The 16,333-nt window shown below is 43.9% G+C and overlaps 1 protein-coding gene across 3 annotated transcripts in view; it reads right to left on the bottom strand.

The window, feature by feature from the left end:
* Positions 1-16,333, bottom strand: part of LOC109438846 (tubulin-specific chaperone cofactor E-like protein) — a 179,170-nt gene that overhangs the window by 58,516 nt on the left and 104,321 nt on the right. For all 3 annotated transcript variants that reach the window (XM_074321534.1, XM_074321530.1, XM_074321531.1), the window contains 4 exons: positions 12,970-13,107; positions 12,474-12,639; positions 8,332-8,744; positions 1,812-2,382 (listed from right to left, as the gene is read on the bottom strand). In XM_074321534.1, coding sequence (XP_074177635.1) covers positions 1,812-2,382; positions 8,332-8,744; positions 12,474-12,639; positions 12,970-13,107 — 1,288 coding nt within the window. The remainder of the gene's footprint in view (positions 1-1,811; positions 2,383-8,331; positions 8,745-12,473; positions 12,640-12,969; positions 13,108-16,333) is intronic.

Genomic DNA, 16,333 nt, shown 5'->3' with positions numbered 1-16,333 from the left:
AACGTCATTGACCCATGAATTTTGACTCTCATTTGACCATCTTGAGTGAAATTAAACTTCAGATTTCTATCCTAACTAGACTAGATGCATTATTCAATATAGGGTTATTGTTTAGTGATCTACAACCATCAAGATGTTTTAAGATCTTCAATTGATGGACATATAAGTTGTTCTGATTTTAAAGGGCATGGCACATTCTTAGGAGGAAATAAATCCAACTTGCAGGAAAAAAGAAAAATGTAACTGTTAGAGGAGTAATTTGAAAAAATGAAATTTCTAACAGGGAGATACTTAAAATACCTGGGTGACCAAATAAGACTGTGAAAATGAATTCTCTGGGATAGTAAAAATAAAAAAGACAATAATTTGTGTGCCTGTTCCTTCAGGAGACTGGGTTGGAACTAGAACTAGGTACCTTTTAAAGGCTCTTGTTGCCTTGGAAAACTTTGATGCTTATTCCAAGAACATCTACATCTCTGTAAATGTTTGGATCTGGTTGAATCCAATAGGCAGAGGCTCAAGAGCCTGGTAAACTAGCTCTCTGAATTAAATATGATTCATCCCACTGACGAGAGAGAGAGAGAGAGAGAGAGAGAGAGAGAGAGAGAGAGAGAGAGAAGCTGAGGAACGTAGAAGTTAGGAAAGCAGTACTACTAAAAAAAAAATAACCATTGTAGGCAAAAATTTAGTGAGGTAATTTGGATGCTCTTGGATTATACAAGAATCAAAGAGAAGCCATATTCAATCTCAAATTCAATCAGGATTTGGATGCTCCAGACATAATGGAGGCTGGTCAGTCACAAGGAGAAAAAAAATACATTGTCTCTTAGTAGTTTGACCAATACTCAAAGAATTGAATCCGATATATGATAATTTATGTGAACCCAACCTATACTGAGAGAATAAAAATCTCCTTCTGGCCTCGTAACTCAAAGACATTTTTACATCTTCTCACCTCCATAGCACTCTCAAATGCATGGATTATAATTTTCTGTTTATTCCTATGGAGAAAGCCAAGGACCAGGAAAGAAACACAATTGCAATAAGCTGTTTTTTGTTGGCTTGTTCTAAAAATTTATATAACTAGGAAAAGGCGGAGAGATTTAAGTGGGATAGAAGGGAAAAAAAATAATGAGATAACAAAGTGGTACAAAATGCTTAATCCAAAAGTATAATTCCAAAGAAACTGGATTTCCCCACACTGTTTGGGCTTTTCCTAACCACTCAACATTTCAGAAAAAGGGCTTCTTTCCTAGTATGTTATACATCCTATGTGTAGCCCCTTCTTCCACCAGCAGCAGCAGGTCAGCCAAAATGCTACAGAGCAAGAGACACAAAACCTAAAGGGGCTGAAAGTGGAGAAGAGCAAGCTAAGGAACAAGTGCTGTCAGTTCCATTGGGAGGTGAATTACTTTCCCAAAGGCTGGTTTTGATTACCCAGGCCAGTGTCTGCATTTACTCAGCAGCCACAAAGATAGTCACCTACACCTCTAAAAATCCCACCTCCTTGTACAAGTCTGGGATTGCCATACCCTACTACAGGGCCTTCCTCTTGCCAAGTATTTCCTGCCACATATTTTATGTTTCTAGACCATTTATGCTCATCAATGGTTTCTTGTTTTCTGGCTATGATATTGGGTGGGGGGAAAAGGTAATGATCCTTTTACAGTTCATTCTTCATAATTTGTGATATTTCAACCTCACCTCCACTGTCAATTTGTCTTAACAAGGAGATTTCAGAGAAGCCCAGAAACCCTCACCCTGCCCCCTTGCACAGAGTGGCCTTCCATTTGGATGGGATGCCAGCTTACCACACCCAGTCTGCAGTCGCCAGTCTCCAATCGGAATGCCAAGGGCTTGGCATACAAGAGCGTAGGCCTGGATGGCTTGACAGAGAAGTGTTCCATTGTCCCTCACGCTGCACAGGTCATACACGCAGCTGTGCACAAAGGCTGTGGGTTCCACAACAGTGCCACACTCCCATAGGGGGCCGTCTGTCTTATTAAGGAAGCCACAGTAATCAGAGCCAAAGTAGAGGGCCTCAGTGGCAGCATCACATTGGGTGCAGTTGTCCACGCAGCCTGAGTCACACTTCCACTCGGCATGGTAGACCCGCCAGCTCTCTCCTAGATCCAGGACAGACATGGCTGGCCTGCCGTCCGGCCGGAGGAAATCATCCAGCGGGTTTTTATTGTAGTTCCCACAGAGTCCACATGTGGAGTTTATGTAGGAGCCTGGGATGGTAATGGAGGCGTAGTGCTGGCCATCAAATGTCACTAAGAGCCCAAAATCCGTTTCCACGGCAGTAGACATGCCACTCTGGTAGATTTTCACTGTTCCCAAGTCTAAGGTGACGGGCAAAGAAGTCACTAGGTCATTAACCTGCCAACAACAGCAATAGTAAAAGGCAGGTGAACAGGTGCCAGGGCAATGCATCCAGCTGAGGTCAGGAAAAAGGAGGCAAAGCAGCTCATGCTCCAGAGAGAATGCACCTACCCACCCCCAAACTGCCTGGGCTCTAGTAGGCTAGCTTCCTATTAAGGCAGAGGACGGGGGGAACCTTCAAGAGCAGCCTGGCATGGGCCAGTTGAGCACTGCGCATTTAAACTGTGGCAGATGGGCATTGCTAGTGCCACTCCAGCCTCCTCTGGGGGCCGGGTGGTTGTTCACTCTGCCTGCTGGCTCTAGTGCTAGCTTTAAGTCTCTTCTCAAAAGACTAGCTACCTCGCTTTTCCTCTAAATTAATTCTTTAAATTCCAGCTCAAGTCACAATTTTCCATTCCTGGCTCAATGCCTTTAGCAGTCCCTGACCCCTCCTCCCAGCTGAAATGTGTACTATACACCGTTTCCCACAATTTAGCATTGAGGCTGTCCTGTCCTTATTCTCTGAATATTTCACCCTGTCACTTCCTGATACCAGGACTATGTCATGGAATCATTCAACAACAACAAATATGAACACCTACTGCGTACCAAGCACTATGTCATGTGACAAGAAATAAGGAATAAAAGAAAATAATTGCTCCTGGCCCTCATGAGCTCTCAGTCTACTGAGGAACAGGGTACAACTGATATTTATAATATACTGTTTTAAATATGTGTTAATAGGTGACGCAATGGGAGAACAATAAATGAACACTTAATCCAGCTGGTGGAAGTCATGTAAAGCTTTTTAGAGACAATTAAATCTGACTCGAACATTTAAAAATAAACAGAAGTGGCCAAAGGAAGGGTGGGGTACAGGGAATGCCATGACAAAAGAATAAAGGCAGGGTCGAACAGTCAGCAGGGTGTTAGTAGACTGCAGAGATAGCTGGAGACATGGGTGAGGTCGATTCATTCAACAAATACCGATTTAGCCTTTTCCGTGTATCAAGCACTGTTCTAAGAGCTGGGGATTGGCAACAAGCAAAAACGCCTGCATCGCGGAACTTATATTTCAGGTGAAGACGCAACAATAAACAGAATAAATAGGTAAAATACATAAGTATGTCAGAAAAATTTCTGCAGAAAAATAAAGCAGTGAGTGTGGATCAAAAATACTAGGGATGAGGGTTTCTAATTTTAAATAGGATGGTCAGGGAAGAAGACGTCACGGGGAAGGGAACATCTGAGACAAGGAAGCCAAACTGTACTGTTATCTGGGGCGAGAAGGGCTCACACACAGCAGAAAGCCAGGCCCGAAAGCGGAGTGTGCCGGGGCGCTCCTGGGACCCCAAGGGGCCAGTGTGGCTGGAGCAGAGAGAGCAGGAAAGGGCCAAGGTAAATGATGTTAGAGAGATAAGAGCAGACAGGACAGGTAGGGCCTTTCAGCCATTGTGAAGACTTTGGCTTTGACTGAGCAATACAGACAGCCAAGAGGGTATCTAGCGCAAAAGATCAACTTGATCTGACTTTCATTTTTAGAGAATTGCTCTGGTGACTATTTTGGGAACAGCCCATGGGGGGCCTTTGAAGCCGTGTTTTAAAATGAAACGAAACAAAACAAAGTCCCATAAAAACAAAACTAAAGTAAAAAATAATAAAAATCTTGGATTTCTCTTCTGTAGGGAAAGCTCCAAGAGGTTGTAAACAAGGAAATGACATGGTCAGACTCGCATTTGAGAAAGTCCATTTTGGCCAGCATGAAGGACTCATTAAAGTATGTCCAAATTAGAAGCAGGGGAGTCAGGCTGGCGACTGTTGCTAGAATCCAGGAATGATGGAGGATGAGGATCTGAACTACATATGGACACGGAGAGGGAGGGATGAGCCATGGAGTACGTTCACAGGACCTGGGGTTTTTTCGCAGTGGGGAGTGAGAAATGAAGGGAAAATCAAGAGTGAGTCCCAAAAGTCCGGCTCACTTGAGTAGGTGGCTTGACAAGTCTCCAATAGAGAGTTAATTTTCTTTTTCACACTTAGCATGCCTAGAACCCATAGACATCATATTTGTTGGCTGGGACAGTCTGGTTAGTCCTAGGTGGAACTGACTGTAAATGCATATAGTCTTTCCAGGTTGCCCTGGACCCATACTGATTTCTAGCACACAAGAAGGACGAGGGGTCTTTAGTGCCACCATTGTTGCTACTTTCTGTGTTGTCTAGGAAGTGAGACAACAGTCTATCCAGGCATTGCTCCCAAGATTTACTATGGCAGATACCATCTGTCTCTGGAGATTAGTAGGACTTAAGAGGGGCAGGGGACAAGAAAAACATGCCTGAGAAATAGGTCATCCTACAGAGAGCTAGAAGTAGAAAGAAAAACTTAGGCACCGATTAGTTCATCCGTCTCCGCGGTAGCAGTTTGCAACAACGGTGAGAAAAGTCATAGTATAAGGAGGTCAGTTAGCAGGAGCCACGGGTGATTGCTGGGTACTGCCCTGCGCTGAGATGCAGAAAGCGCGATCTTCTCTACGGTTGGTACAACTGTAAATGCCAAATACAGTTGACCCTTGAACAACACGGGTTTGAACTGTGCAGGTCCCCTTATATGAAGCTTTTTTTTTCAATAGGTTCTATAAATGTACTTTCTCTTCCTTTTGATTTTCTTAACCTTTTCTTTTCCCTAGCTTACTTTATTGCAGTATAGTAAATAATACATATATAACATATAAAATATGTGTTTATATATTCGGTAAGGCTTCTGGTCAACAGTAGGCTATTGGTATTTAAGTTTTGGGGAATCAAAAGTTATGTGCTGATTTTTTATTGTGTGGGGGTCTGCACCCCTAGCCCCCACATTTTTCAATGGTCAACTGTATATCCATTGCTGAATGCTCTCATCTCCTTTCACGTAAGCTCCTGCTAACATAGGGTAGTCTTTGTTTCTCAGAGCAGAAGCCATGGGGTAGGCTGTCTCTGGATAATGCAACAGACCCCCACCCCCTCAGTTTCTCTGCAGTGGATCTTGTCCCACTGAGACTGACTTTATCCTTAGGCTGAAATAGGCACCGGTACTTCCAGTTTATACTCTTCTTCCTGGCATAAGTGTCCATTGTATCTCCTTTCACTCTCACACGTCTCATTTTAAACCACAAAAAGAGAGTCCTTATGTGTGTAGCTCACCGTGCTCAGAGTAGGAGCTCCCAGAGAACTCTTACCCCAACATTGTATTTCATTGCTCCAATCCCAGTCCTCAACTCTTTATTAACCAACGGTTGATCAATCTCACCTCTATGCTTTCCTTCTTCTCCCTGTATTCTAGTCATTTCCTGCTTTGATGGTGTTTCTCCCAGGATGTGGGCAGGGGCATGGTTAGGAGAGAGAAAAAGAATCCTAGAAGCATACGCCTTAGAATGGAAAGAGATTTCGGTGGGAATGGCAATGTGGGAATGAGCAAATACGAAGTGTCTACTGTGTCACAAGCTTTGTACTAGATAGTATACATGTGACTATTTTATTTCATCCTCACCATAGCCTTAGAAGGTTCTTATAATCTCCCCCTTTTGCAAATGAGGAAATTAAGGGTCAGGGCTTGCATGACTTGGAGGTGACAGGGTTTCCCTTCACTAGCTGGGCTCCAAGCTATGTTCTCTCTACTACTCCCTGCTTCTTCTGCTACTCCAGTGCTAAATAGGGGTAGCCAAGTCCACTACAGATCCTGAGCCCCGCCTCCTCAATACTATCACCCCATTTTACAGATGGAAAAAATAAAGCTCAAAAAGCTGGCCACTCAGCGGGCAGTGGTGGCACAGGGATTGAGCAGCTCTGTCCCCAGAGTCTGAGCTCTTCATCACCATATGCTAATTGACCTTGGCACTCTTCAGTGGAGCCTCCTAAACTACTAAGGTTTATCTGGGAGAGAAATAGGAAAACTGATAAGTATTAGCTATAAGGAGATATTTATTACATATGGGTTTTAGCTGGCTTTCTTTGGTCCCATTAGCATATAGAATCCTATAATGTTTATTTTGTTACTTGAGAGCAGTGCAAAGGGGCGAAATCCACATATAGAAGCCAATTCCTAACCCCAGTATGTGACGAAAGGCAATCTCTGGTTTTCAAGAACAGATATTAGTGGCCATTCCTGGCCTGGCCCAGCGTGTCTGAAGAAGTCAGTTGCCTTGCAGGCATATCGGGCTCCTTCTTGCTTTCCATCCCTCTCTCTGCCTGTCCCCACTTCACCCTGGGTAGGAGCTGTGCCATCCTCCGAGCCACCCCCCGCCCCCAGCAGAGCAGGTGTATTCAGAGACACTTGGAAGCCATTTGGCAAAAGGAAAAGGAAGCCATTGTTAGCTTGCAGTTGGAGTCACATAAGCTTTTCTTTCTGAAACATTTACATTCATATCCACATCTCTCTGTTGCTACAGAAAATTGAGGAATCCATGTTCTACACTTGGACGATGGAAAAGAGCCACACAAAATAAGCATAGCTGCAGGGACTGAAAGGAATGCTGGTGCCCCTTTCTTTCTAAAAAAAAAAGTCTGACTGAGGGCGAAAAAATTTTTAATCAAAATGGAAAGTAGAAAACAAGCATGAAGCTTTCTTTTTCAACTACAGATATTATACACAATACAGGAAGTTAGTGAACATTTTTCTAGGTTGAAAATGTTAGCATCTATCTACAAGAATAAGTACAGTGCTCAACAACACAATATAAACTGAAAGTGGAAAAACTGCAAACCTCTGTACCCAAACTCTTACCTTTGATTTGATACACAAAACTAAGATTCTAGAAAGAGCTGTCCCTATGGAGACTGACCTAATGATAAGCAAATTGGAACGTCAACCACAGTAACAGCTCCCTTTCCTAATTATGACACTGATAAGCTGCACCAACCTAGGAAGGGTAGAACCAGAAAAAGTGGAATTAGTACCTCAGTTCTGCCTTTTGTTGAACATTCTGCATCAATTAAAACTACCACAAAGAAAGAACTCCTTGTATTGGCATCAGTTCAGCTTTGTAATTTCTGTGATGACCTCCACGCTTGCGGATTAAGAATTGCATGGGGTGGCTGCAATCAATCCCTTGAGGTCTTGGTTATTATTGCTTGAATAAATACACAGCTGCAACAAGGTCTTCATTAACACTATGAAAATCGGAGCCTCCATATATTGAGTAATTGCTGGTGGCTTTCTGCTCTTCTTCTTTTGTCAATGCCCCGGCTTGAAATCCAGGTGGACAGTGACAGAGATGATTTGCATATGCTAAACAGACCAGCAGAGAGCCATCTTCTTTTCTCTCATTCCAGGCAGGAGTGGGGGATTCTGTTAGAGGGGTGTTTGGGCAAAGCTTTCACCGGAACTTCCTATCCAGGCTTCACTACAGAAGTCCCCAAACCCCCTCCAGGTGCCTGCACAGGAAGTACCTCTAGAAACATTTATCAATTTGGAATTCTCTGAGAATGAAGCAGCAGCTCTTAGGCAAACAGGATGGGGGGAGGGGTGTGTGGATGGTTAATCAAAAGCTGTACTGAATTGTGGGTTTGTACTTTGTGTTTACACCATCTCCAAGGCATGGCCATGTGGCTACCACTGTTTTAAGCGAGGTCCATGAGAAACTGAACTTACCTCCCTTTCCCAGTTACTTCTGAGTTTGAATGTGTGTGTGTGTGTGTGTGTGTGTGTGTGTGTGTGTGTACACCACAGTTTATGGGGGAACCAGAAATGTAAATGCACTTTAAGATAAATAGCAGATAGATATGTCAAAGAGGGAGGTTAGGTTAGCTCTTGTACAAATAAAATTTAGTTTAGTAAAGAATTTTACAAGGTTTTTGCAAGGCGGAAAGTGTCATGCATCACTGTGGTACAAACAGCAAATAGTAGAACCAGTAGATCTAGGCAAGTCTTCCCTAGGCTGAAGACTCTCCAGCTTCTCCATCTCCCTGTGAAGGATGGAGAGGGTCTCACCTTGACTTTTCCATAGCTTCCTTTGGGGATGAGAATCTTGTAGCCATTCACCTCCACAGAGAGCTCCTTCACCCAGGAGACAGCTGAGCCCCCACGGTGTTCATTCTTGGCCTCCACACTGAAGAAGGGGAGGCTGGAAGTCTGCAAACATTGCCGTGCCAACAAGTAGGCACAGGACCCTTGGAAGTGAAAGAGGAAGCCATCGAAAGTGTGATAGTGAGGTTCCCCAAACACCACACATGTACTGGTCTCCACGGGGGTGCAGTAGAAGAATTTGCCTTTGGGTTCACACACTTCGTAGGGGCTACAAGAGGCCTCCTGGCAGTAGATCTCATTGTTGAAATCCAGACAGCGGCACTTGATGGTGCAGTTCAGGTCATCCCAAAACACCTCCCCTCGCCGAAGGAACTGTCCTGGGGAATAATGACATTAGAGCCAACATTTACTGAGCATTTATCCTCTGTGCCAGGCATTGGGCTAAACGCTTGACTTGCATTATACCATTTAACCCACAAAAGAACCCTATGAGGTAGGTATTGTTGCCCTGACTTAACAAGTGAGGAACTGAGGCTTGAGAGAAATTAAGTAACTCATCCAAGATCACTCAGCAATTCCGTGGTGAAGCTAGGATTCCAAGTGAATTGGTTTGAATCCAAACTAAACTCTTGGCATGATCTTTTCCATGCTGGTAAGCACACTCTTATTCAAAGAAAGATGCATTATTTTAATCCACGGGCAAGGCATAGGAATTATATCCTTCCTTTCAGCAATAAGAAAAAGGGTATTCCAAAAGAAGGCCCGGCTTACTCAGGTAACTCAGCAACAATGTTCACTCGTTCACTCATCCACTCATTCAACAAACACTTGTTGGGGGCACAGTATGTGCCAGAAAAGGTCAATAGCATGAACCAGGAGTCAGAGGCACAAATTTAAATCCTAGGCTCCCTTGGAAGATTCTAGAAAGGGCTGACCTCTGGCTTAGCACCTTCCAGGGCTCATAAATTTTACAGATGCTGCTTAAGCAGAACTCACAACCATATAAGTTGCCTTCTCTTTCACTCGAGGCCCTGTGAAAATCCAGCCCTTCTCTCCTTTTATCCACCAGTCAGAACTGATCAACAGAATCTAAGTCAGGAGCATGAGGTGGGGAGAGGGGAATGTTTTTAAGGCACGTGCTAATTTTTAAAATGTTCACTACTATTTATTACGGTGACAGTTTTTAAAACCATTTCCCTAAATAAATGATCTCCCCCACAAAAACTTTGCTAATATTAACCTTCAATTGAAATGAGAGCATGTGGGCTGAGGGCTGTGATAGTCCTCCTTTGGCACTCAGAGTCAAGAGAACTGGGCAATGGTCACAACTCTGCAATCGACTTATATGACTAGTGACTTAACTTCCATCTGTCTCAGTTTTCTAACCTGCAAAATGAGGACAATGCTATTTTCCCATCTCTGCCTCATGCAGGAACAGTGATGCTATAAAAAGTTGGCACATGTTAATAAAGGTAGGAGCATTTGTAAATTGAGAATGTCCAAAAAGGAAAGTACCAAAGACACAACATTAAAAAATGTAAATAATGTCATAGACCAGGAGTAACTATAGTTTGGAACTGTGGTTTGAAAAGATTTCTCACATTTTTATAAAACTGAACACCTAGCGAGTAGCACAAGGCGAAAGGTTAACCTAAGCAGAAGGCATGGGTGCCTCAGTAACAGTTCTGTCTATCTCTGTCCAGCAGGAACAATTACATCTCAACAGACAATTATGTTTCAGACCTATTGAGAATAGCCCCCAAATGGGATAACAGATTTATTCACATTCCTAGTTCATAGACATGAGGCCTGAAGAAAGGCCCCTCGAACCTCAACATTCTGTGGCACTAATCCTGACTGCATATATTGTAACAGCCTCCATTCAGTGCAATTTCCAGTCTCTGCTTTTACAGGCTTCCAATAAATCAGAGGAAAATGCCTTTGAATGCAGAAGGTTTGGCCCAAAAGGTAGACTCTCTGAGATAATTTTGTTTGTGAAATGATTATATAATAAACAAGCTCCATGCAACACTTCCCCTGCTATCACCTGCACCAAATCCCAGTCTCATTAGATTGATGTATGTCCAGTGGCACATAAAATGCACAGTAGTCTATATAAGGATATTGAATTTGTCCTGTGAATGAAACCCAAACCCATAACTCAGGAGGAAAAGAATGAAGTCAAAGTGGGGACTTTGTACACAGCTGGCATCTGACCAACTCCACAACTCTGCAAGTCAATGTTTTCCATTACCACAGCATTTCAGTCCCAGGACTCAGGAGAAAGGCTGTCACCAGGCACTTAGGTTGTATAGCCCCAGTCAGCCAGTTCGGCAGTGCTTGGACAAAGGGGGAAAGGCATCGGGTAGATCTCTAGTCCAGGCCATAAAGGGGAGAGAGATAATGAGGTGTTGGTTTGGTATCTGTCACAGACCTTGAGTGAAGCAGTATTTACACTCAGTAAGGGAGGTGGGCACAGTCTCAGAAATCCTGAGAGCTAGATTCTTTTCTGTCCAGTTTAATATCAGCTTAGTTCTAAAACATATATTTGCTATTCTGAACATGGAGGAACTTACAGAGTCCACAGAGGCAAAGATTCCCAGGCAGGCCATTAGCACAAATGACCTTTCAATGGCAGAGACTTGATAAGCCTGACCACAATGCAGGGACTGAAGGGTAGAGGGTGCGAGGATTTCAGACCAGGTGACTATGGCTTTTCTGTATATTATACAAATTGAAGCTGAGTCAAAAGAGAAACCTGAAGTCCCCTGGGTTGCTGAGAAATGCAGGTCACCAGGCCAGGCTTTCTATCTGAGGAGGGCAAGAGAGCTCCTGAAACCTTCATCCCAACCCAAGGCTTTTTTATAGGATCATCCTCTGCATTTCCACAACACCCTGCACTCATGTCTGTCATAATAAGTCTTAAACTATGTCATCACTGTTTCTGTGGCTGGCTTCTCTACCATGGTGGTGTCATGGGAGGCTAGTACTCCTTCATCTTCAGCACCTAAAAGCGCGGCTAGCACCTACCGTGTTTCCCCGAAAATAAGACCTAGCTGGACAATCCGCTCTAATGCATCTTTTGGAGCAAAAATTAATATAAGATCCGGTCTTATATAATATAATGTAATGTAATACAATATAATACCAGGTCTTACGTTAATTTTTGCTTCAAAAGACACATTAGAGCTGATTGTCCAGGTAGGTCTTATTTCTGGGGCTCTCAAAATGTTCTTTGGAAAGACATAATGGCTGGATGGCTGATTGGATGGGTGGGTGGATGATTTACTAATTCTAGTTGCTATTGCCTCCACTCATAGAAGCAGAAATATTTACAGAAATCCTGTTTTCAGAATGCTTTTAGACACATCAGAAGCAGGAATCTGTAAACCAGGATGCTCCTGTGAGAGTCCTGGGCTGTTTTGCACATCCAAAAAGGTTTCAATAGTTCAGAGGAGGCTCCAAACTTTGGATGTCAAATGTAAAGGGAATCCATCGAGGTTCAACTATGGCTTGTTCACACAGCCCTAAAGCCAGCTCTTATTCTTCCCAAATTCCTACATGTTTTGCCACTGCTGGGAAGATTTTAGGAGAAACTGCACTAAAGAGAATGACACTTTTTTTCTTTCTTTCTTTCTAATCATACTAGGAAGTACTGATTTACTCTTGGAGAGACTAGGCAACGCTCCAAGCTCGCCCACTCCTGTGGGTCTATAAAGTGCAGATGGCAGAGCAGGAGTAAAGATGAGAAGAACATTTTAAAGGGAGAGGAGAAATGACAACGATCATGTTAAACAGGAGGGCTGCCTTCTGTCCTCTGGCTGAAAAATCACTCAAGACCCTCATCCACTAAGCAATGTTTGGGACAGGGAGCTGTGTTCACACCCCGGGGAAGGACTTTGCAAACCACAGTGTGGCACATGCAGGGTTTCAGCGCCCGGGCTGCTGACCGCACCTGGTAAAACTACCTTGCTCTCCATTACCCAGCTGAGATGTCAAAAGAGTAAGCCATCAAGAACACGTCCGCCCCCGTGGCTTAAAAGCCTGCCTGTCAATCCACACTGAGCAAATTCTGCTTTGCTGTAGAGAAAAGGAAAAGCCTTTACCTCTGGAGGTGCAGCCATTGGCTGGGTCAATTTCCTTCCCATCCACTTTAAACGCCCAGCGGCCTGGAACATTGACGTTTGTGGTCTCCTGGATATTCACAATATCAGGGGTTCTTGACCCAGGGAGGCTGAAGAAATTCGTGAGGTTTCCACCATTAAATCCTGCCTAGAGCACAGGAGGAAAACAGGACTTTTGAGCACAAACACCACCCACATTGGTTAACTTGTCCCAATACCTTATTTTCAGAATTTAGCACATCTGAAATCAAGAGAGCCCTTGAACTGCAGCCCCTGGGCCACCATTTCAGGTGGGAAAGGCCACCCCCGGATCAAGGGATGAAAGACAGACAGGACGAGCCTCTCTCAGGCCACCTGAAAGGTCAGACCCACTCCTTCACTTAAGATCTGTGGGCAGGACCCCCCCAGGACGCGGAGGCGCATAGGCGCCAGTGCAGAGCTGCCGCACCTGCAGAGCGCGAGGCGCAGCGCCACCTACCTGCGCCATCACTCCCCCCAGGCCCGTCAGGGGATCACCGCCGCTCGCGGTCCCGGTGGTCCAGTTGATTTCATAATAATTGAAGAGTGTGAATGTATAGGAGCCATCAGACACCAGGACGGCCTGGAAGGTGTTCACCTGCAGGAGGGGACGGTGGGCTCATGACTCCCCAGGAGCTCCTCTCCCCAGTTGAAGCTTCCTTTACTCAGCACCCTCCCTGCCCCCAACCAGCTCAGAGCTGCTCCATGCCGGCCCTCGCATTCTGCCTCCTCCCTCCTCCCTGAATTCGTTCTTGCCTCCAGTGGGAAAAGCAAGACATGTGAGATTGTGCACCTAAAAGTGAAGTTGCCTGAGGATAACCTAGAGGCTGATTCAGTGCCTCTTTCACATTTCTGATTTGCACCAGACAGAAAATGCAGAGGCCAGGCTCAGCTTGTGATGATACATGAGCACCTATAGATGGCAGCATGAGCATAAACCACAGGAAATCTTTAAGGCTGGGAAAGGGCTGCAAGCACCTCTTCCCACAGCAGGTGGAGTGGGGTGGGGGGAGGCAGAGAGAAGAGCCAGCCAGTGCTAGTCAGTGAGACTAAAGTGGTGGTATGGACTGTGCTCTCTCACGTCCCAGAAAATACGAGTAATCTGGGGGAGACGTCTCACCCTTTTTTAAATGGCAGTTGGAAAGTGATTTTTACAAAGCACTTTGTGGGGAGAAATTGCTCCTCTAATTATGCATCACTTTATATCTGCAAAATTCTCAACACTCATCTGTACCTCCGAACAATGCTAAGACAGGCAATTTGGGGGGCCATGTCCATCTTATAGCTTAAAAAACTGAAAGCTAAGGGAAATAAATTCCTGAAAATTTCACAATGACCCAGCAACAGAAAATGGGATTCAAGCCAGAGCTACCAGTCTTTCTGTCAACGCACTGTCGTTACACACTGTCTTAATGTTAAACTTTTTAGGACAGAGTGTTATATAAATTCAAACAAGCTTTACAAACAGTTTCTGGAAACAAGCTATAGCAAATGCCATCCTTTACTATTTCCCTTTGCTAATTCCCTACCCCTTGATGTATATTTTCAGGAAATTAAAATAAAAATAGAATTTAAAAAGAAAGACTGTTTTGACCTTTTCCATTCAAGCCTACCACTTTCCCCAGCTGCCTGATATTCTCCAGGTTAGCATTCTGCCAGACGCAGAGGAAGACACAAATCCTTATCCTGTGTAATCAAACTGGGGTAGAGGATCTTGGAAGCCCCAAATCTCCCATCCTAGATGGTCCCAGGGAGGGAGACAAGGTGCAAGTAAAGAAAAGCCCTTTTTGTAAACAAGAACTCTCTCCTCAAGCTCTGTGCTTGCCACAGCTGATGGTGTTTATGATAGGGTCGCCCAGGTATATGCCTCCATTCTTTGGCCCTGCTCAACAGAAAAGGAAACTGGGACACAGAGATGAGTGAGCAGTCAGCTCAAGATTGCTATAAGGTCACTGCAGGGTCAGGTTCAAGACACAGACACAAAGTGAAAGCCACACAAGGACGAAAGCTAAACCCTTCTTTAGACCAGGATTCTCCTTCAGGAAGTGAATTCCTTCTCCATAAATGAAGTTGGAGATATCTCTGAAGAAGCAGGTCTTGAAAGCAACCTATTTCTGATCCTAGAATCACCTTAAAACCAACCAGCCATCCTAACAACACTCCTGAATCTCACTTGCACTCATGGACATCCCTGCTCGCTCTTACACACCCCTGCTCGCACTTATCTGTTCAATATTAGTTTTAAGACTCCTCCAGATTTGTTTTTATAAAACCATGTTTTCAAGTCTTGAAAAACTCTCTTGTACTCCAGAGGACTTCTAATGATACCTGGAGGGGGCAGCAGAGGAAAAAGTTCAGGATTCAGTTAGGAGACCAGTTTGCACCCTGCTCTATCTTCTCTGAGGTTCAAACCTCTTTTGCTGCCACTTGGGCAATTTTCTTAACCTCTCTGGGTCTGTTCCCTTACCTTTCAAGTGGAGAGAGTGCTTATTGTGGAACACTCCTGTGAGGGTTACATGATATGCAAAAATAGCCTATCACAGAGCTGGGCTCATAGTAAGCCATCAGTAAATATTAGTTTTCCTTCCTTAAAGTAAACATGTCCCCTTTCCCTTCCCTTTCTATTGGGCTTCCATGAGACCTGCCTCTTAAAGACTTTTCACACCCAGTGTTTAGTTGGCCTGATGACATGAGTTCCTATACAGAAGGCTAAATCTAAGATAAAAGGGAGATGCAAGAGGGGGCCAATTTCAAAGACAGGGCTGGATGAACATTTCTGCAGCTCTGGAGGATTGCATCATCTTTTTTTCTCCAAGGAGCTAAAAAAAATTAAGAGGTTATCTTGTTCATCCTCATTGAAAGAGTTTTCACCCAGTCCAGAAATTTACTTCAAAGTGCAAATCAGAAGGTATCTAACTTATCTTGCCAATTTTATTGCCAATGGAAGTTTTTCGTTTTTTTTTAACTGGTTATCAGCATTTGATGGGCATTTCTTTTCTTTATTTTCCCCCACTGACACTAAAATTTATCTCTCACTGGCATAAGCGCCATAAGGTCTGAGGCTTAAAGGACACAAAATATCACCCGAGGAGTTGCTAGCAATCCATAACATGACAGAGGGAGACATATGCTTCTTTAGAGGTTATTTCCAGCCGTGCATAAAATGTTTAAATCGTGTTGTTCTGCTCTCCAGAACCTCTCAGCGATAAAGTGTATGCTGGTGCTCTGGTCAAAAGGTGCTAAAATACAAAGTGCTCCCTGCACAGTAGCTATGAATTCTTAGACCAGCACTTTCCCATCTCTGTTTCTAACTCAATAATTTCTGTTCCACCCCCAAACAGCTGACTCACTGCCACGGAAATTGGACAACAGATGGAATTGGAAATACTCCTAAGAAAGCAGAGGGCAGATATTTTTTGAGTGTCTTTGCTTACTGGAAACTATACAGATGATGACACACGTCTGCTACTTCAAAATTCTCCACTGCCAAAGTCACCCAAATAAGCTGCAGGCTTTCCTGAAAAGTGTGTTCTGCCCCTTCATGTAGAAAGTTGATTATCTCTACTATATAATGCTAGTGATAAACTTTCTTATTTGACTGCTCATTTGGGATTTCAAAGCAGATGTTAAAACTTTATTCATGAGATGCTTTAACTGCCCACTCCAATTAGCATCGAATATGAATGCTAGCCCCCATAACATGAAAAAAAAGTTTATAATATAATACAAGTCAGGTCATTTGTGCCCAGTACTAGCACCCTATTTTTATTTATCATCCTACCAGCTTTTGTGAAGGAAAGAAAAAAAGGAAATTTGCTGATGGC

The sequence above is a fragment of the Rhinolophus sinicus genome, linkage group LG16 (assembly GCF_036562045.2).
Source record: "Rhinolophus sinicus isolate RSC01 linkage group LG16, ASM3656204v1, whole genome shotgun sequence".
NCBI lineage: Eukaryota > Metazoa > Chordata > Mammalia > Chiroptera > Rhinolophidae > Rhinolophus > Rhinolophus sinicus.
The sequence above is the reverse complement of the archived record's forward strand: the minus strand, read 5'-3'. Positions and strand labels throughout refer to the sequence as shown.